We start from the raw sequence: 21,374 nt of genomic DNA on the forward strand, positions 1-21,374 counted from the left end.
TGATTTCAAAGGAATGGAATAGGCCTGGTACTTCCTCTATCCCTTCTTCTAGGTTTAAAAATTTGTATCCTTTGCCAGCAGCTAGATTGGAGTTTTGGGAAAAGATCCCCAAAGTTGATGGGGCTATTTCTACTCTTACCAAATGTACTACTATTCCTATGGAAGATGGTACTTCCTTTAAGGACCCTTTAGATGGGAAACTTGAAGCTTATTTCTATGGCTGATATTGCAGCTGCATCAACTTTTTGGTTGGAAAGCTTAGCGCAACAGGAAACGGACCCTGATTTGTCTAGCATTGTTTGCTTACTTCAACATGCTAATCATTTTATCTGTGATGCCATTTTTAATATCAAAATTTATGATAGATCTATGTCTTTAGCTAGGAGAGCTTTGTGGCTCAAATATTGGAATGCTGATGTGGTGGGTGTCTAGATTACCTCCCCCCCCCCCCCCCAAGGTAACAATTTGGTTCTCAGTTGGATTCGATTATTTCAACTGTCACTGGGGGAAGGGAGTTTTTTTTTACCTCAGGATAAGAGATCTAAGGGTAAATCTAAAGCTTCTAATCGTTTATGTTCTTTTCGACAGAATAAGGAACAGAAAGCCAATCCTTCCCCCAAAGAATCTGGTTCCAATTGGAAACCTTCAAGTTGGAATAAATCCAAGCCTTTTAAGAAACAAAAGCCAGCCTCCAAGTCTGCATGAAGGTGCAGCCCTTATTCCAGCTCAGCTGGTGGGGGGCAGATTAAAAAATTTCCAAGCCTTTTGGGCAGATTCTGTCCAAAATCAATTGATACAGAATTTCAGAGTATTGTTTCTCAAGGGTATCAAATAGGATTCAGAGTAAGACCACCTGTGATTTTTTTTTTTTTTTTTTTTTTTTTTTTTTTTCCCTCACACGTCCCAGTTTAGGCTCAGGCTTTTCTGAAGTGTTTCAGATCTAGAGCTTTTAGGGGTAATCATACCAGTTCCGTTTCAGGAACATGGTCTGGGTTTTTATGTAAATCTGTTCATTGTCCCAAAGAGCGAATTTATTCAGGCCAGTTCTGGATCTGAAAATTTTGAATCGTTTTATAAGAGTGCCAACTTTCAAAATGGTGACTATAAGGACTATTCTGCCTTTTGTTCAGCAAGGTCATTTATATGTCCACGATAGACTTACAGGATGCATATCTTCATATTCCGATTCATCCAGACCACTATCGGTTTCTGAGATTCTCTTTTCTAGACAAGTATTACCAATTTGTTGCTTTTCCATTTGGCCTAGCGACAGCTCCAAGGATTTTTTGAAAAGTTCTCGGTGCCCTGCTCTCTGTAATTAGAGAACGGGGTATTGAGGTATTTCCTTATTTGGACAATATCTTGGTACTAGCTCAGTTTTTACATTCTGCTGAATCTCACATGAATAAACGTGTTTCTTCAAAGACATGGTTGGAGGATCAATTTACCAAAGAGTTCCTTGATTCCTCAGACAAGGGTCACCTTTTTATGTTTCCAGATAGAGATAGTCATGGACACTAAAGCTAACAGACAAGAGACAAATAAAATTGGTTGCAGCTTGTCTGAACCTTCAATCTCAATAATTCCCTTCAGTAGCTATGAGCATGGAAGTTTTAGGTCTCATGACTGCAGCATCGGACGCAATCCCCTTTGCTTGTTTTCATATGAGACCTCTCCAGCTTTGTATGCGGAATCAATGGTGCAGGGATTATACAAAGATATCACAATTAATATCCTTAAATCAGGATCTCAAATCATTAAATTTGAAGGTATGGAAATTGAACGCTAGGGGCTAGATTTATCAAGCCCTTGCGGCAGCAAGTTCTCACAAGAACTTGCTCGCCGCAATTTATCAAGCAGCGGTCACCAGACCGCTGCTTCCCTAAGATCTTCGCCACCTCTATTGTGGCGAAATGAAATCTCCTCGGTCGACTCCGACCGAGGAGATTGACAGCTCCTGCCCGCGCGTGATTGGCTGTGTGCGGGCAGGGGGCGGGATTGCACGCAAGCGCAAAATTGCGCTCGTGTGCAATGTTAATTACCTGCGGGTAATTTCGCCCCGCCACAGGCGAGTTGAGGCGTACAGGGGTGCGTATACGCGCCCCTGTACGCCTCGGCATTGATAAATCTAGCCCTTAGTCATAGAGGTTTCTCTGACTCAGTGATTGATACTATGTTACAGGCTTGTAAATCTGTTTCTAGGAAGATTTATTATAGAGTTTGGAAGGCTTATATTTCATGGTGTTCTCATAAATTCTCTTGGCATAGAATTTTACAGGTTTTTTTTTTTTTTTTTTTTTTACGGATGGTTTGGATAAAGGTTTGTCTGCAAGTTCCCTGAAGGGACACATCTCTGCTCTTTCTGTTTTATTTCACAGAAAGATTGCTAAACTTCCTGATATTCACTGTTTTGTACAGGCTTTGATCCGTATCAAGCCTGTCATTAAATCAATCTCTCCTCCTTGTAGTCTTAATTTAGTTTTGAAGACTTTACAGGCTCCTCCTTTTGATCCTATGCATTATTTGAATATTAAACTACTTTCTTGGAAAGTGTTCCTTTTCGCATCTCTTCTGCTAGAAGAGTTTCAGAATTACCTGCTCGTTTTGTGAGTCTCCTTTTCTGATTTTCCATCTGGATAAGGCAGTTTTTCGGACTTCATTTAATTTTCTACATAAGGTTGTGAATTCTAACAACATTAATAGGGAAATTGATCCCTCCGTGTCCTAATCCTAATAATTCTTTGGAGAGATCCTTAAATTCTCTGGATATTGTAAGAGCTTTGAAATACTATGTTGAAGCTACTAAAACTTTCAGGAAGACTTCTAGTCTATTTGTCTTTTCTGGTTCTAGGAAAGGTCAGAAAGCTTCTATTTCCTTTGCATCTTGGTTAAAGCTTTTGATTTGTCAGGCCCCACCTCAGAGAATCACAGCTCATTCTACTAGATCAGTCTCCACTTCGTGGGATTTTAAGAATAAAGCTTCAGTTGATCAGATTTGCAGAGCAGCAACTTGGTCGTCTTTGCATACATTTTACTAAATTCTACCGTTTTGATGTATTTTCCTCTTCGGATGCAGTTTTTGGTAGAAAAGTTCTTCAGGCAGCTGTTTGCTTCCTCTGCTTTTTAAGTTTTTTTTGTTTTGTTTTTTTCCCTTTTTTTTTTTCAATTATGAGAAACTTGTTTTTTGGGTTGTGGATTTATTTTTTTTTTAGTGGAAAATGGCTTATTTTTTATTTTTTTGTATCCCTCCTTCTCTAGTGACTCTTCTGTGGAGTTTCACATCTTGGGTATTACTATCCTATACGTCACTAGCTCATGGACTCTTGCCAATGACCTGAAAGAAAACATAATTTATGTAAGAACTTACCTGATAAATTAATTTCTTTCATATTGGTAAGAGGCCATGATTTTTTTTTTGTATAAAGCACAATTATTTCCAAATTACTTTGATGCTATTTACTCCTTTCTTTATCACCCCACTACTTGGCTATTTGTTAAACTGAATTGTGGGTGTGGTGAGGGGTGTATTTATTGGCATTTTGAGGTTTGGGAAACTTTGCCCCTCCTGGTAGGATTGTATATCCCATACGTCACTAGCTCATGGACTCTTGCCAATTACATGAAAGAAATTAATTTATCAGGTAAGTTCTTAATTTTTTTTAATTTTTTTTTTGTTCGCTAACGGTTTGAACTGTTCTCACAACGGCACTTTAGCCATACAGCGCTCACATTTTTATTTTATTTTTTTTTGTATCTAGAGTGCTGATTGGATAACAGTTCAAAGAGTTAGCTCACAAAAACAAGACTTGAAGTTGGGGGTCCCGAGCGCGGGGTATTTGAATTTCAGTGCTACATTAAAAAGTAAGTAATTCATCAGTTGTAAAGATGCTTTAAAACTCCATCTAAAATATCATTAACATTCCGGATCTGTTTATACAAAGGGGACGTTAACCATCTCCACGTCCTTTTTTTTTTTTTTTTTTTAACTATTGTATAAATTACTATTGTGATGGTCTCACTGATGGTACGGCAACATTTTGTTTTATTTCATTGTTAGATACTCCAGACCATACCTAGGTAGGGTTACCCTTAGCACCCATACGTGCTTCTGCAAAAGCAATCCTTCCTCCACCTCATGCCTTTTCACTCTGCTAGAAATTGAAATTCCAGCCAAAATTAGAAAATACTCCGTAATAATGATATGAACGCCACTGAAGCTCCAAGAATAATTATTTCTACTGCAGTTCTCCACAGTATTTAAAGAAAACTTATGTGCATGCATAAGAGAGGAGAATTTTATGTGCGTCTTGGGCAAAAAAAATGGATTGCCTTCTAGGTAATTATACAAGCCGCACAATAATTTAAACCTTTTTTGGTTCACCGAAGCAAATGAGCACAGTGCGCGTGGTAGCATTTTACAGACTAGTTTTGATAAAGATACAAAACACGGAAGGGGGCTGCACTCTGACTGCGTACACATCCTATGACCCTGCAACATGCTCAGCCCTGGGTACTCAATAGCACTCACGGGTAGCTGTAGTTTAAATATATATATAAATATATATATATATATATATATATATATATATATATATATATATATATATATATATATATATATATATATATATATATATATATATATATATATATATATATATATATATATATATATATATATATATATATATATCCCCACACACACACCCAGTTTGGCACCCAGGTGGGAAATGGGTTAGTAGCCAAAGGGTTAAAGAAAATGCCTTTACTAACCTGTTTTACAATAATCCTCTACAATAACACAGGCACATTATGACTTTTCCGCATTTATTTTTCCTTCAGTTTTTCAGATTGCTATGCTGCAGAATTTAGTCCATTAGAAGAAGTACAGGAAGGAGAGGGTGGCGTTCCTCTGGAGCATTTGATCACCTGTATTCCTGGGGTTAATATTGCAACTGCACAAAATGGCATCAAGGTTGTGAAGTGGATACACAACAAGCCACCTCCCCCAAATACAGGTTAGTTATTTTTAAAAAAAGAAATCTAATTAAGATAATATATTTTTTATTTATATTTTTTTTTTTGCTTATCCCCCCCCCCCCCCCCATATACTCCTATCAAGTATTATTGGAATGTGGTTTCCTTTGTAGAACACTTTTGTGACATTTAACAAATGTGATATTCTCTTCTGTAGATCCCTGGCTGTTACGGTCAAAGAGCCCAGTAGGTAACCCACAGCTGATTCAGTTTAGCCGAGAAGTAATCGATCTATTGAAGAATCAGCCTTTCTGCATAATGCCAGTCGGTAAATTTATCCCAACGTACCACCACCATTTTGCAAAACAATGCCGCGTCTCAGATTATGGTTACTCCAAATTGATGGAGCTGCTAGAGGCAGTACCTCACGTTCTGCAGGTATGGGGCAGTTGTTAGGCCTGGTGGATCACCACAGAGTGTATGTTGCTGCCTTTAGTTGGGGAGAAGGATATCAAAGAAGGGACTGTGAAAAGAATATTAAATGCAAACAATCATGTGAAAATGCACCTGCCAAACTTTTTATTCTCCAACATTGGTGTGTCCGGTCCACGGCGTCATCCATAACTTGTGGGAAAAAAAATATTCTCTTCCCCAACAGGAAATGGCAAATAGCACAGCAAAAGCTGTCCATATAGCCCCTCCCAGGCTCCGCCCCCCAGTCATTCTCTTTGCCGCTCTGAACAAGTAGCATCTCCACGGAGATGGTGAAGAGTATGTGGTGTTTAGTTGTAGTTTTTTATTCTTCTATCAAGTTTGTTATTTTAAAATAGTGCTGGTATGTACTATTTACTCTGAAACAGAAAGAGATGAAGAGTTCTGTTTAAAAGAGTGATTTTAGCAGCAGTAACTAAAATCAATTGCTGTTCCCACGCAGGACTGTTGAGCTGAGAGAACTTCAGTTGGGGGGAACAGTTTGCAGACTTTTCTGCTCAAGGTATGACTAGCCATTTTTCTAACGAGACTGTGTAATGCTGGAAGGCTGTCATTTTTCCCCTCATGGGGATCGGTAAGCCATTTTCTTAGACTTAGAAAGAATAAAGGGCTTTTTCTTTCATGTAATTAACAAGAGTCCATGAGCTAGTGACGTATGGGATATACATTCCTACCAGGAGGGGCAAAGTTTCCCAAACCTTAAAATGCCTATAAATACACCCCTCACCACACCCACAAATCAGTTTTACAAACTTTGCCTCCAAGGGAGGTGGTGAAGTAAGTTTGTGCTAGATTCTACGTTGATATGCGCTCCGCAGCAAGTTGGAGCCCGGTTTTCCTCTCAGCGTGCAGTGAATGTCAGAGGGATGTGAAGAGAGTATTGCCTATTGAATGCAGTGATTTCCTTCTACGGGGTCTATTTCATAAGGTTCTCTGTTATCGGTCGTAGAGATTCATCTCTTACCTCCCTTTTCAGATCGACGATATACTCTTATATTTACCATTTCCTCTACTGATTCTCGTTTCAGTACTGGTTTGGCTTTCTACAAACATGTAGATGAGTGTCCTGGGGTAAGTAAATCTTATTTTCTGTGACACTCTAAGCTATGGTTGGGCACTTTATTTATAAAGTTCTAAATATATGTATTCAAACATTTATTTGCCTTGACTCAGAATGTTCAACTTTCCTTATTTCCAGACAGTCGGTTTCATATTTGGGATTATGCATTGAATTATCATATTTTTTCTTACCTCAAAAATTTGACTTTTTTCCCTGTGGGCTGTTAGGCTCGCGGGGGCTGAAAATGCTTCATTTTATTGCGTCATTCTTGGCGCGGACTTTTTTGGCGCAAAAATTCTTTTCCGTTTCCGGCGTCATACGTGTCGCCGGAAGTTGCGTCATTTTTTGACGTTATTTTGCGTCAAAGATGTCGGCGTTCCGGATGTGGCGTCATTTTTGGCGCCAAAAGCATTTAGGCGCCAAATAATGTGGGCGTCTTTTTTGGCGCTAAAAAATATGGGCGTTATTTTTGTCTCCACATTATTTAAGTCTCATTATTTATTGCTTCTGGTTGCTAGAAGCTTGTTCACTGGCATTTTTTTTCCCATTCCTGAAACTGTCATTTAAGGAATTTGATCAATTTTGCTTTATATGTTGTTTTTTTTTTTTTTTCTTTTACATATTGCAAGATGTTCCACGTTGCAACTGAGTCAGAAGATACTACAGGAAAATCACTGCACAGTGCTGGAGCTACCAAGCTAAGTCTGCTATAAACTTTTGGTATCTGTTTTCTCCAGCTGTTATTTGTATTGCATGTCATGTCAAACTTATTAATGCAGATAAAATTTCCTTTAGTACTGTTACATTACCTGTTGCTGTCCGTCAACATCTAATTTTCAGAGTGTTCCTGATAACATAAGAGATTTTATTTTTTAAATCCATTAAGAAGGCTATGTCTGTTATTTCTCCTTCTAGTATACATAAAAGTCTTTTAAAACTTCTCTTTTTTTCAGATGAATTTTTAAATGAACATCATCATTCTGATACTGATAATGGTTCTTCTGGTTCAGAGGTTTCTGTATCAGAGGTTGATGCTGATAAATCTTTGTATTTGTTCAAGATGGAATTTATTCGTTCTTTACTTAAAGAAGTGTTATTTGCATTAGAAATAGAGGATTCTGGTCCTCTTGATACTAAATGTAAACGTTTAAATAAGGTTTTTAAATCTCCTGTAGTTATTCCAGAAGTGTTTTATCTCCCTGATGCTATTTCTGAAGTAATTTCCAGGGAATGGAATAATTTGGGTAATTTATTTACTCCTTCTAGACCCCAAGGCAGAACATAGAGTGATCTGAGATGTCATCGCAGAAAATGCAGCATGTCTGCAGAAAGAACAGGAGCTGTTAGCACTTTAACTTTTCAGTGCTGCACCACATTAGGTTGTTCTTTTTAAACAGAGCTGTTCTCTGGCTGCATTGTATAAGTTTTTCTTAACACAGTGCATCCAAAGCAAAGTGCTGTTTGAAGACAACAGTCAGTCAAATATGCAGTAGTGCTGCAAAGCAGCAGTGCATTGATTGTTGTCTGGTTCTGAGATTTTTGCAAGCTCGTTCCCTAGCTTTTCAGTCTGCAAAGCTGTTTTTCTCTGAATGTAAGATGTTTATATGAGCAATGCACCGTTTTTATTACTACATTTCTATGTTAGACTAAGATAAAAGGAAACAGATTTATTCAAGAGACATTTTACAATTGCTTTTTTGTCTGCAGCTAATTTGCAATGCAATTTTCAACTACTGCACTAGATTATACAACTTTAAATATTGCTTTATTCTCCAGTTAACCAACACATTGCAATTGATCTGGTTCTTTAGTGTAACTGACAAATTTACAATTTTATTTTATTTAAAAATGACCTGCAGAAAAATTTTCACTAAAAAAATCTCATCGCAGAAAGTGAAAAAAAGTTCTGTGTCTGGGCTTCTAGACGTTTAAGCAAATTATATCCTGTGCCATCTGACAGATTAGAGTTTTTTGGGACAAAAATCCCTAAGGTTATGGGGCTGTCTCTACTCCTGCTAATGTACTACTATTCCTATGGCAGATAGTACTTCATTTAAGGATCCTTTAGATAGGAAAATTGAATCTTTTCTAAGAAAAGCTTACTTATGTTCAGGTAATCTTCTTAGACCTGCTATATTTTTAGCGGATGTTGCTGCAGCTTCAACTTTTTGGTTAGAAGCTTTAGCGCAACAAGTAACAGATCATAATTTTATAGCATTATTATTATTCTATAACATGCTAATAATTTTATTGGTGATACCATCTTTTGATATCATTAGAGTTGATGTCAGGTATATGTCTCTAGCTATTTTAGCTAGAAAAGCTTTATGGATTAAACTTGGAATACTGACATGTCTTCTAAGTCAACTTTGCTTTCCCTTTCTTTCCAGGGTAAATAATCATTTCGTTCCTTTCCTCACAACAAGGAACAAAAGCCTGATCCTTCATCCTCAGGAGCGGTATCAGTTTGGAAACTATTTCCAGTTTGGAATATATCCAAGCCTTATAGAAACCTATAGCCAGCTCCTAAGTACCTATGAAGGTGCGGCCCTTATTCCAGCTCAGCTGGTATGGGGCAGATTACGTTTTCTTCAAAGAAATTTGGATCAATTCCGTTCTTAATCTCTGGTTTCAGAAACATTGTTTCAGAAAGGTACAGAATTGGCTTCAAGTTAAGGCCTCCTGCTAAGAGATTCTTTTCTTTCCCGTGTCCCAGTTGACACAGCAAGGCTCAGCATTTCTGAAATGTGTTTCAGATCTAGAGTCGGCTGGAGTATTTATGCCAGTTCCAGTTCTGGAACAGGGGCTGGGGTTTTATTTTATCTCTTCATTGTACCAAAGAAGGTCAATTCCTTCAGACCAGTTCTGGATCTATCATTATTGAATCGTTATGTTAGGATACCAACATTCAAGATGGTTACTGTAGGACTATCCTGCCTTTTGTTTAGCAAGGGCATTATATGTCTACAATAGATTTACAGGATGTGTATCTGCATATTCCGATTCATCCAGATCACTTTTAGTGTCTGAGATTCTCTTTTTAGACAAGCATTACCAGTTTTGTGGCTCTACTGTTTGGCCTAGCCTCAGTTCCAAGAATTTTTTTCAAAGGTTCTCGGTGCCCTTCTTTCTGTAATCAGAGAATAGGGTTTTGGTATTTCCTTATTTGGACGATATCTTGGTACTTGCTCAGTCTTCTCATTTTCGAAGAATCTCATACGAATCGACTTGTGTTGTTTCTTCAAGTTCATGGTTGGAGGATCAATTTACCAATCAGTTCATTGATTCCTCAGACAAGGGTAACCTTTTTAGGTTTCTAGATAGATGGGCTATTAACTGGTGGACACTCTTAAGGGCTAAATCGATTGTTTAATTTATTGTTGAAAGTTTGAAGTAATTTTCACACTTTTATTGTTTGGGGAACGTTTTTATCACCAGGCACTAATTTAGACACCTTCCCAGTCAGGAAGGGCCTTTCACTATAGTTGGCAGAGCCTCATTTTCGCGCCATTATTGCGCAGTTACTTTTGAGTACAGTGCATGCAGCTGCATGTGTGAGGGTCTGGTATCCACTGAAAACGTTCCTAGAAGGTTGGTTAAGTCGCAACAAAGGCTGGGACTGTAGTGGGGTTAAAATTACAAACGGCTCCGGTTTCCACATTTTAAGGGTTAACAGCTTGAAAATTCTACAAATTTGATACTTATGCTTCTTCCGAGGCTATTTTTGGGAGAGAGGTTTTGCAAGCCGTGGTGCCTTCTGTTTAGGTAACCTGATTTGCGCCCTCCCTTCATCCGTGTCCTAAAGCTTTGGTATTGGTTCCCACAAGTTATGGATGACGCCGTGGACCGGACACACCAATGTTGGAGAAAACAGAATTTATGCTTACCTGATAAATTACTTTCTCCAACGGTGTGTCCGGTCCACGGCCCGCCCTGGTTTTTAATCAGGTTGAAAAATTTCTTTCTCTATACACTACATTCACCACGGCACCCTATAGTTTCTCCTTTTTTTTTTCTCCTAACCGTCGGTCGAATGACTGGGGGGCGGAGCCTGGGAGGGGCTATATGGACAGCTTTTGCTGTGCTCTTTGCCATTTCCTGTTGGGGAAGAGAATATTTTTTTTTTTCCCCCCACAAGTTATGGATGACGCCGTCGACCGGACACACCGTTGGAGAAAGTAATTTATCAGGTAAGCATAAATTCTGTTTTTTTTTTTTTATGGAAGTTAGGATATTAAACGGTATGAGATTCGAATAAGATTACTTAAATTTGGTAAAGTTTGCAATATAATTTGTCCCAATTTGTAGAATTTAACTCTGAAAAATTTAAAGTTTTCCAACTCCACTGAGTTTCCCTAAATACACACTCCTCAAAGTATAAATGCAAATTTGTAGGTTGTAATAGTTTTTTTTTTTTTTTCTTGTAGATTCTCGGAATGGGCTCCAAGCGCTTGCTAACGCTAACTCACAGGGCACAAGTGAAGCGGTTCACTCAGGACCTACTCAAGCTTCTTAAGTCCCAGGCCAGCAAGCAGGTCATTGTAAGAGAGTTCTTACAAGCCTATCATTGGTAAGTCCTTACAAATACATTACCGAAATATTATTTTTATTTCTCGTTCCCTCTTATTTAAAGGGATATTAAAAAGTATGTTTCATGGTTGTAATAAGCACTGAACAATGGCTAATACATAAAGGGACATAATACTTATATGCTAAAGCACTTCAGTGATGCAGCATAACTATAAAAAGCCAACAAGATATCACCTTAACATCTCTTGTCAGATGAAGAAATGTTGAGGTAAAATATCTTCCCTTTTCAATATGTATGTGCTCTGGTAAGTTATTCTTCAGCTACTGTCCAGCTGTAAGCTTAAAGAAAAGAAAAAAAATAGCCCATTCGGAGTGCTGAGGTCATGCTTTGATGTGATTTCCTAGTAAACTCCCTTAAACTGAATAGGGAAAAAAACATGACTGTCTACATATGCCAGATGCATGCTGCTTAAAGTCCCTTTACAATTGGGTGTGAATACTTAGAGGTATCTAACTTATTTAAATAGAGATGTTCTGGTGATATTTTCTAGTCTGCTTTTTACAGTGCTTCAACATTTGGGTATCATGAACCTTTAATAGAAATAATTGCAATAAGTGTTATCTATTTAAATGGATTCTACTTTTTTTTTTTTTTTTTTTCATGTAATTGAGTCCATGAGCTAGTGACGTATGGGATATACAATCCTACAAGGAGGGTCAAAGTTTCCCAAACCTCAAAATGCCTATAAATACACTCCTCACCACACCCACAATTCAGTTTTACAAACTTTGCCTCCTATGGAGGTGGTGAAGTAAGTTTGTGCTAAGATTTCTATGTTGATATGCGCTTCTCAGCATTTTGAAGCCCGATTCCTCTGAGTACAGTAAATGTCAGAGGGATGTGAAGGGAGTATCACCTATTGAATGCAATGGTTTTCCTCACGGGGGAACTATTTCATATGTTCTGTTATTGGTCGTAGAGATTCATCTCCTACCTCCCTTTTCAGATCGACGATATACTCTCATATTCCATTACCTCTTCTGATAACAGTTTCAGTACTGGTTTGGCTATCTGCTATATGTAGATGGGTGTCTCTTGGTAAGTATGTTTTCATTACTTAAGACACTCTCAGCTATGGTTTGGCACTTTATGCATTTATATAAAGTTCTAAATGTATGTATTGTACTTATATTTGCCATGATTCAAGTTTTCACTATATTTCCTTTTTGCAGACTGTCAGTTTCATATCTGGGAAATGTTTTTTTTATAAAAAATGTATTTCTTACCTGGGTATAGTCTCTTTTTCAAATTGACTGTCTTTTAAATTCACGGGCAGAATTAGGCTCGCGAGGGCGCAAAATGCCAACGTTTATTGGCGCAAAGTTACGTTCGTGGATGCAAATTCGTCATTTCCAGCGTCTTGGTTGACACAGTCCTTCACAAGGTTGCGTCATCTGACACGAGTGTCGTTTCCGGACGTTTTTGGCGCCAAATATTTTTCTGTTTGTGCGTTTATACTTGTCGCCAAATATTTTCAGCATTTAAGACCCCATTCCTGTTTGCCTCTTGCCTTTTTTCTCTATCAGAGGGCTATGCTGTTTGCATTTTTTCCCATTCCTGAAAATGCCATATAAGGAAATTGATAATTTTGCTTTGTATGTTGTTTTTTTCTCTTACATTTGCAAGATGTCTCAATCTGATCCTGTTTTAGAAGCCTCTGTTGGAACCCTGCTGCCTGATAACACTTCTACCAAAGCTAAGTGCATTTGTTGTAAACTTGTGGAGGTTATACCTCCAGCTGTGGTTTGTAATAGTTGTCATGATAAACTTTTACATGCAGAAAATGTATCCATCAGTAGTAGTTCATTACCTGTTGCTTTTCCCTCAACATCTAATGCACAAGATATACCTGTAAATTTAAAATAATTTATTTCTGATTCTATTCAGATGGCTTTCTCTGCCATTCCGCCTTCTAATAAACGTAAAAGGTCTTTTAAAACTTCTCAAAGTTGATGAAATTTCAAATGACCGGCAACATACTGATTTATCCTTCTCTGATGAGGATCCATCTGATTCAGAAGATCCTGCCTCCGATATTGACACTGACAAATCCTCTTATTTAAAATGGAGTATATTTGTTCTTTGTTAAAAGTGTTGATTACATTAAATATGGAGGAAACTAGTCCTCTTGACATTAAAACTAGTAAACGTTTAAATTCTTTTTATAAACCTACTGTGCTTAGGCCTGCTGCTACTTTTATTCCTTCAAGGTTTAAAAAATTGTATCCTTTGCCAGCAGTTAGATTGGCGTTTTGGGAAAAGATCCCCAAAGTTGATGGGGCTATCTCTACTCTTGCTAAACGTACTACTATTCCTACGGAATATAGTACTCCTTTTTAAAGGTCCTTTAGATAGGAAACTTGAATCTTATCTAAGGAAAGCTTATTTATATTCAGGTCGTCTTAGGCCTGCAATTTCTTTGGCTGATGTTGCAGCTGCTTCAACGTTTTGGTTGGAAACTTTAGCGCAACAAGTATCGGATCATGATTTGTCTAGCATTAAGTTGATTCAACATGCTAATAATTTCATTTGTGATGCCATTTTTGATATCATCAACATTGATGTTAAATCTATGTCTTTAGCTATTTTAGCTAGAAGAGCTTTGTGGCTCAAATCTTGGAATATGACTTCTAAGTCCAGAGTGCTATCTCTTTCTTTCCAAGGTAATAAATTATTTGGTTCTCAGTTGGATTCAATAATTTCAACTGTCACTGGGGGGAAGGGAGTTTTTTTTGCCTCAGGATTAAAGACCTAAGGGTAAATCTAAAGCTTCTAACCGTTTTCGTTCCTTTCGACAAAATAAGGAACAGAAACCTAATCCTTCCCTCAAGGAATCTGTTTCCAATTGGAATAAATCCAAGCCATTTAAGAGATCAAAGCCAGCCCCCAAGTCCGCATGAAGGTGCGGCCCTCATTCCAGCTCAGCTGGTAGGGGGCAGATTAAAAATTTTCAAAGATGTTTGGATCAATTCGGTCCAAAATCATTGGATTCAGAGTATTGTCTCTCAGGGGTACAGAATAGGATTCAGAGTAAGACCGCCTGTGAGAAGATTTTTTTTTTTTTCTCTCACTCATTCCAGCAAGCACAGTAAAGGCTCAGGCTTTCCTGAAGTGTGTTTCAGAGCTGGAGTTATCAGGGGTAATCATGCCAGTTCAGTTTCAGGGTCTGTTTTTTTTTTAAATCTATTAATTGTCCCAAAGAGAGAAAATTCATTCAGACCAGCTCTGGATCTAAAGATTTTTAATTGATATGTAAGAGTACCAACTTTCAAAATGGTGACTATAAGGACTATTCTGCCTTTTGTTCAGCAAGGGCATTATATGTCCACAATAGACTTACAGGATGCATATCTTCATATTCTGATTCATCCAGATCACTAATAGAAAAATGGAGTAACCAGGCGCCAACTAACGGAGGCTAGGTGTAAAGGTAAACAGCTGATATTTAATATTACACAATAAATGAATAAAAGCACAATAAATAATAAAACTCCTAGTTCATGGATCCATGAATATACAATAAAATACAATAAAATATGTGTGGTTAACACTGTCAATACAATGGATAATAAAAGTGAGTCTAATTAGACAAATGACTTGATAAATAAAGTAAATGCCGCAGACGATGAAAATCCTAAAGAGGCAAATGCAAACAAATAATATATAAGAATATTATATAAAAAAGTGATCAAAAAATATCCAGGAATAAGTGTCCAAAAATATATCACTGCAAATAACTCCTGGTGAACATAAACACAAATCCTCAATGTGTCAGAGTGGTAACAAAGTGTCCTAATTGTAGCAAGGTGTCCTAAAAGTAGCAGTCCAATACAATGAAAAAACGAGTGCAATACCAAAAATAGAAAAAAGGCTTGAAACTAGTTCAAAGGTGGATCGATAAAAATATAGTTCAAATGTGATGCAAAAAAAAAAAAAAGACTCCAATTGTGTTGAAAACTTTTCCTCCTGTTTTCTTCCCCTATGGGATGGTGGATTCACAGGACAGAAGAGGAACCCATGTGAAAAAATCTAAATTATGTATTGTAATACAATTAAAAAATCCCTGTGGAAAAAAAGAAATACAAACAATGTGTCGCAAGTTTACAAATATTTTGCTCTAATGAAATCAGGCATACCAGTCTACGCGTTTACTTGTTGTTCCTTCCTTGTGTCCTAATCCTAATTATTCTTTGGAGAGATCTTTACATTCTTTGGATGTGGTGAGAGCTCTTAAATATTATGTTAAGCTACTAAAGATTTCACGAAGACTTCCAGTCTATTTGTTATCTTTTCTGGTTCCAGGAAAGGTCAGAAGGCTTCTGCTGTTTCCTTGGCCTCGTGGTTTAAAACTTTTGATTCATCAAGCCTATTTGGAGTCGGGTCAAGCCCGCCTCAGAAATACAGCTCATTCTACTTGATCAGTTTCCACTTCCTGGGCTTTTAAGAATGAAGCTTCAGTTGATCAGATTTTCAAAGCTTCTTCTTGGTCTTCTTATAGGTGTAACAGCTCACCCGTTCTGGGATACTTCCAATATTGTAATGCTGCAGCAAATATAATAAAGCAGACAGAGAGCACTATATGTGCAGACCATTAAAAATAAAACACAGGTGTGTATTTAGTGGTATAGAGTGGGTACTCACATACTCCCATAGCACACCAATGTGCTAGGAGATGCAGGCTGCAGATTCAAACAGGTGTGGCAGCTCACCCAAACAGATAATCCTTCTGGTGTTGAAAATGAGAGGAAATGCAGGTTTGGTACTCCAGTGGCTGTGTCCTTTTCAGTAGAAATGAGCAGATGGTAGGAAATGAAATCCACTCCCAAGATAGAAGTTAAAATTTCTTTATTAAAAAAAAGTAAAAAAATAAAATTAAACACCAAGGCTGTTGTAAAGAGTGGATTAAAGGGATAACCAATTGGCCCCAATAATTGCAACACGTTTCTCAGTCAGCAGACCGTTTCATCAGGCATGTGGATTTAATTTCCTACCATCTGCTCATTTCTACTGAAAAGGATACAGCCACTGTGGAGTACCAAACCTGCATTTCCTCATTTTCAACACCAGAAGGATTATCTGTTTGGGTGAGCTGCTGCATCTACTAGCACATTGGTGTGCTATGGGAGTATGTGAGTACCCACTCTACCACTAAATACACACCTATGTTTTAATTTTAATGGTCTGCACATATAGTGCTCTCTGTCTGCTTTATTATATTTGCTGCAGCATTACAATATTGGAAGTATCCCAGAACGGGTGAGCTGTTACACCTATATAAATCTACAGCCTGTCCCTACCAGCACATAGGTGTGCTTTTGAAGTGTGTGAGTACCCATTTGGCTATTCTATTATATTTCTGTTACCACCGAGATAATTCTACACATGAGGCGCCCCTCCGTTGTCTTCTGTTTTATAGTTCTTCTCTGGATCATCTGGTGAAGAGGAGGCTGCCTACATCGACCATCAGTTCATTTCTCCAACATTGGTGTGTCCGGTCCACGGCGTCATCCATAACTTGTGGGAATATCTCTTCCCCAACAGGAAATGGCAAAGAGTACAGCAAAAGCTGTCCATATAGTCCCTCCTAGGCTCCGCCCACCCCAGTCATTCTCTTTGCCGTTGCACAGGCAACATCTCCACGGAGATGGTTAAGAGTATGTAGTTTTTTGTTCTACTATCAAGAGTTTGTTATTTTAAAATAGTGCTGGTATGTACTATTTACTCTGAAACAGAAAAAGATGAAGAGTTCTGTTTGTGAGAGGAATATGATTTTAGCAGCAGTAACTAAAATCGTTTGCTGTTTCCACATAGGACTGTTGAGATGAAATAACTTCAGTTGGGGGAAACAGTTAGCAGACTTTTCTGCTTAAGGTATGACTAGCCATATTTCTAACAAGACTGTGTAATGCTGGAAGGCTGTCATTTCCCCTCATGGGGACCGGTAAGCCATTTTCTTAGTCTCAAACAGAATAAAGGGCTTAATATGGGCTATAAAACTGGTAGACACTTTTATGGGCAAGATCGATTGCTTTATTTGGGCATTTTATACAGATTGAGGTTGAATTTCACACTTATAAACTTTGGGGAACGTTTTAACGTCAGGCACTGGTTTAGACACCTTTTCAGTCAGGAAGGGCCTTCACTGTAGTAGGCTGAGCCTCATTTTCGCGCCATTACTGCGCAGTTACTTTTGAGAGCAGGACATGCAGCTGCATGTGTGTGTGAATCTGAAAGTAGTTGAAAAGGTTCCTAGAAGGCTTCATTTGGTATCGTATTCCCCCCTGGGTTTGGTAAAGTCGCAGCAAAGGCTGTAGCTGGGACTGTAGAGGGGTTAAATCTGTAACCGGCTCCAGGTTAAAGCTCTGAAAATTTGGGTGCAATACTTTGAATGCTTTAAGACAATGTGGTGAAAATTTGGTAAAATTTGAATAATTCCTTCATTGTTTTTCACATATTCAGTAATAAAGTGTGCCCTGTTTAAAATTTAAAGAGACAGTAACGGTTTTAATTAAAACGTTTTTTTGTACTTTATTGACGAGTTTAAGCCTGTTTAATATGTCTGTACCTTCAGATAAGCTATGTTCTGTATGTATGGAAGCCAATGTGTCTCCCCCTTCCAAATAGTGTGATAATTGTGCCATAGCGTCCAAACAAAGTAAGGACAGTACTGCCACAGATAGTAAGGTTGCCCAAGATGGTTCATCAGATGAAGAGAGTAAAGATAGTTCTGCTTCATCTCACTCTGTGTCTACACCAGTTTTGCCCACGCAGGAGACGCCTAGTACTTCTAGTGCGCCAATGCTTGTTACTATGCAACAATTGGCAACAGTAATGGATAACTCCATAACTAATTTTTTATCCAAAATGCCTGCATTTCAGAGAGAGCGCGATTGCTCTGTTTTAAACACTGTAGAGCAGGAGGGCGCTGATGATAATTGTTCTGTCATACCCTCACACCAATCTTAAGGGGCCATGAGGGAGGTTTTGTCAGATGGGGAAATTTCAGATTCAGGTAGAATTTCTCAACAGGCAGAACCTGATGTTGTGACATTTAAATTTAAATTAGAGCACCTCTGCGCACTGCTTAAGGAGGTGTTATCTACTCTGGATGATTGTGACAACCTGGTCATTCCAGAAAAATTGTGTAAGATGGACAAGTTCCTAGAGGTTCCGGTGCACCCCGACGCTTTTCCTATACCCAAGCGGGTGGCGGACATAGTGAACAAGGAGTGGGAGAAGCCCGGCATACCTTTTTGTTCCCCCTCCTATATTTAAGAAATTATTTCCTATGGTGGACCCCAGAAAGGACTTATGGCAGACAGTCCCTAAGGTCGAGGGGGCAGTTTCTACACTAAACAAGCGCACTACTATTCCTATCGAGGATAATTGTGCTTTCAAAGATCCTATGGATAAAAAATTGGAGGGTTTGCTTAAAAAGATTTTTGTTCAGCAAGGTTACCTCCTACAACCTATTTCGTGCATTGTTCCTGTCACTACAGCAGCGTGGTTCTGGTTCGAGGAACTAGAAAAGTCGCTCAATAGAGAGACTCCGTATGAGGAGGTTATGGATAGGATACACGCACTTAAGTTAGCTAATTCCTTTATTTTAGATGCCGCTTTGCAGTTAGCTAGATTAGCGGCGAAAAATTCTGGGTTTGCAATTGTGGCGCACAGAGCGCTCTGGCTAAAGTCTTGGTCAGCGGATGTATCTTCCAAGACAAAATTGCTTAATATCCCCTTCAAGGGTAAAACCCTTTTTGGACCAGAGTTGAAAGAGATTATCTCAGACATCACTGGGGGTAAGGGCCTTTCAAGGCCAAGAATAAGTCTAATTTTCGTTCCTTTCGCAATTTCTGTAACGGACCGGCCTCCAACTCTGCAGCCTCTAGACAAGAGGGTAATGCTTCGCAGACCAAACCAGCTTGGAAACCGATGCAAGGCTGGAACAAGGGTAAACAGGCCAAGAAGCCTGCTGCTGCTACCAAAACAGCATGAAGTAGCAGCCCCCGATTCGGGACCGGATCTAGTAGGGGGCAGACTCTCTCTCTTCGCTCAGGCTTGGGCAAGAGATGTTCAGGATCCCTGGGCACTAGAAATGGTTTCTCAGGGTTATCTTCTGGAATTCAAGGAACTACCCCCAAGGGGAAGGTTCCACATGTCTCACTTATCTTTAAACCAAATAAAGAGACAGGCATTCTTACATTGTGTAGAAGACCTGTTAAAAATGGGAGTGATACACCCAGTTCCAATTGTGGAACAAGGACTGGGTTTTTTACTCAAATCTGTTTGTAGTTCCCAAAAAAGAGGGAACCTTCAGACCAATTCTAGATTTAAAGATTCTAAACAAATTTCTCAAAGTACCATTGTTCAAAATGGAAACTATCCGAACGATTTTACCCTCAATCCAGGAGGGTCAATTTATGACTACCGTGGATTTAAAGGATGTGTATCTACATATTCCTATCCACAAAGATCATCACCAGTTCCTAAGGTTCGCCTTTCTGAACAAACATTACCAGTTTGTGGCTCTCCCATTCGGGCTAGCCACGGCTCCAAGGATTTTCACAAAGGTGCTCGGGTCCCTTCTAGCGGTTCTAAGACCAAGGGGCATTGCAGTGGCACCTTACTTGGACGACATTCTGATACAAGCGTCGTCTCTTTCAAGGACAAAGGCTCACACAGACATCGTTCTGGCCTTTCTCCGATCTCACGGCTGGAAGGTGAACATAGAAAAAAGTTCCCTGTCTCCGTCGACAAGAGTTCTTTTCTTGGGGACAATAATAGATTCTTTAGAAATGAAGATTTTCCTGACAGATGTCAGAAAGTCAAAGCTTCTAAACGCTTATCAAGTTCTTCACTCTGTTCTTCGACCTTCCATAGCTCAGTGCATGGAAGTAGTAGGATTGATGGTTGCAGCAATGGACATAGTTCCTTTTGCGCAAATTCATCTAAGACCATTACAAGTGTGCATGCTCAAACAGTGGAATGGGGACTATACAGACTTGTCTCCAGTGATCCAAGTAGATCAGGAGACCAGAGACTCACTACGTTGGTGGCTAACCCAGGACCATCTGTCCCAGGGAATGAGCTTCCGCAGACCAGAGTGGGTCATCGTCACGACCAACGCCAGTCTAGTGGGCTGGGGCGCGGTCTGGGACTCCCTGAAGGCTCAGGGTCTATGGTCTCGGGAAGAATCTCTTCTCCCGATAAACATTCTGGAACTGAGAGCGATATTAAATACTCTCAGGGCTTGGCCTCAGCTAGCAAAGGCCAGATTCATAAGATTCCAATCAGACAACATGACGACAGTTGCTTACATCAACCATCAGGGGGGAACAAGGAGTTCCCTGGCGATGAGAGAAGTGACCAAAATCATAAAATGGGCGGAGGATCACTCCTGCCACCTATCTGCGATCCATATCCCAGGAGTGGAAAACTGGGAGGCGGATTATCTGAGTCGTCAGACATTCCATCCGGGGGAGTGGGAACTCCACCCGGAGATTTTTGCCCAGTTGACGCAATTATGGGGCATTCCAGACATGGATCTGATGGTGTCTCGTCAGAACTTCAAGGTTCCTTGCTACGGGTCCATATCCAGGGATCCCAGGGCGACTCTAGTGGATGCATTAGCAGCGCCTTGGATCTTCAACCTAGCTTACGTTTTTCCACCGTTTCCTCTCATTCCCAGGCTGGTAGCCAGGATCAAACAGGAGAGGGCCTCTGTGATTTTGATAGCTCCTGCGTGGCCACGCAGGACTTGGTATGCAGACCTGGTGAATGTCATCGGCTCCACCATGGAAGCTACCTTTGAGACAAGATCTTCTGGTACAGGGTCCATTCGAACATCCAAATCTAGTCTCTCTCCAGCGGACGGCTTGGAAATTGAACGCTTGATTTTATCTAAGCGTGGGTTTTCGGATTCTGTGATAGATACAGGGAGTGCAGAATTATTAGGCAAGTTGTATTTTTGAGGATTAATTTTATTATTGAACAACAACCATGTTCTCAATGAACCCAAAAACTCATTAATATCAAAGCTGAATAGTTTTGGAAGTAGTTTTTAGTTTGTTTTTAGTTATAGCTATTTTAGGGGGATATCTGTGTGTGCAGGTGACTATTACTGTGCATAATTATTAGGCAACTTAACAAAAAACAAATATATACCCATTTCAATTATTTTTAACAGTGAAACCAATATAACATCTCAACATTCACAAATATACATTTCTGACATTCAAAAACAAAACAAAAACA

General features: G+C 39.1%; 1 protein-coding gene across 1 annotated transcript in view; it reads left to right on the plus strand.

Moving 5' to 3' along the window:
- Positions 1-21,374, plus strand: part of MARF1 (meiosis regulator and mRNA stability factor 1) — a 173,273-nt gene that overhangs the window by 109,621 nt on the left and 42,278 nt on the right. The window contains exons 16-18 of the mRNA XM_053694533.1: positions 4,843-5,018; positions 5,195-5,415; positions 10,957-11,099. Coding sequence (XP_053550508.1) covers positions 4,843-5,018; positions 5,195-5,415; positions 10,957-11,099 — 540 coding nt within the window. The remainder of the gene's footprint in view (positions 1-4,842; positions 5,019-5,194; positions 5,416-10,956; positions 11,100-21,374) is intronic.

This window comes from Bombina bombina, chromosome 11 (assembly GCF_027579735.1).
Source record: "Bombina bombina isolate aBomBom1 chromosome 11, aBomBom1.pri, whole genome shotgun sequence".
Lineage (NCBI taxonomy): Eukaryota > Metazoa > Chordata > Amphibia > Anura > Bombinatoridae > Bombina > Bombina bombina.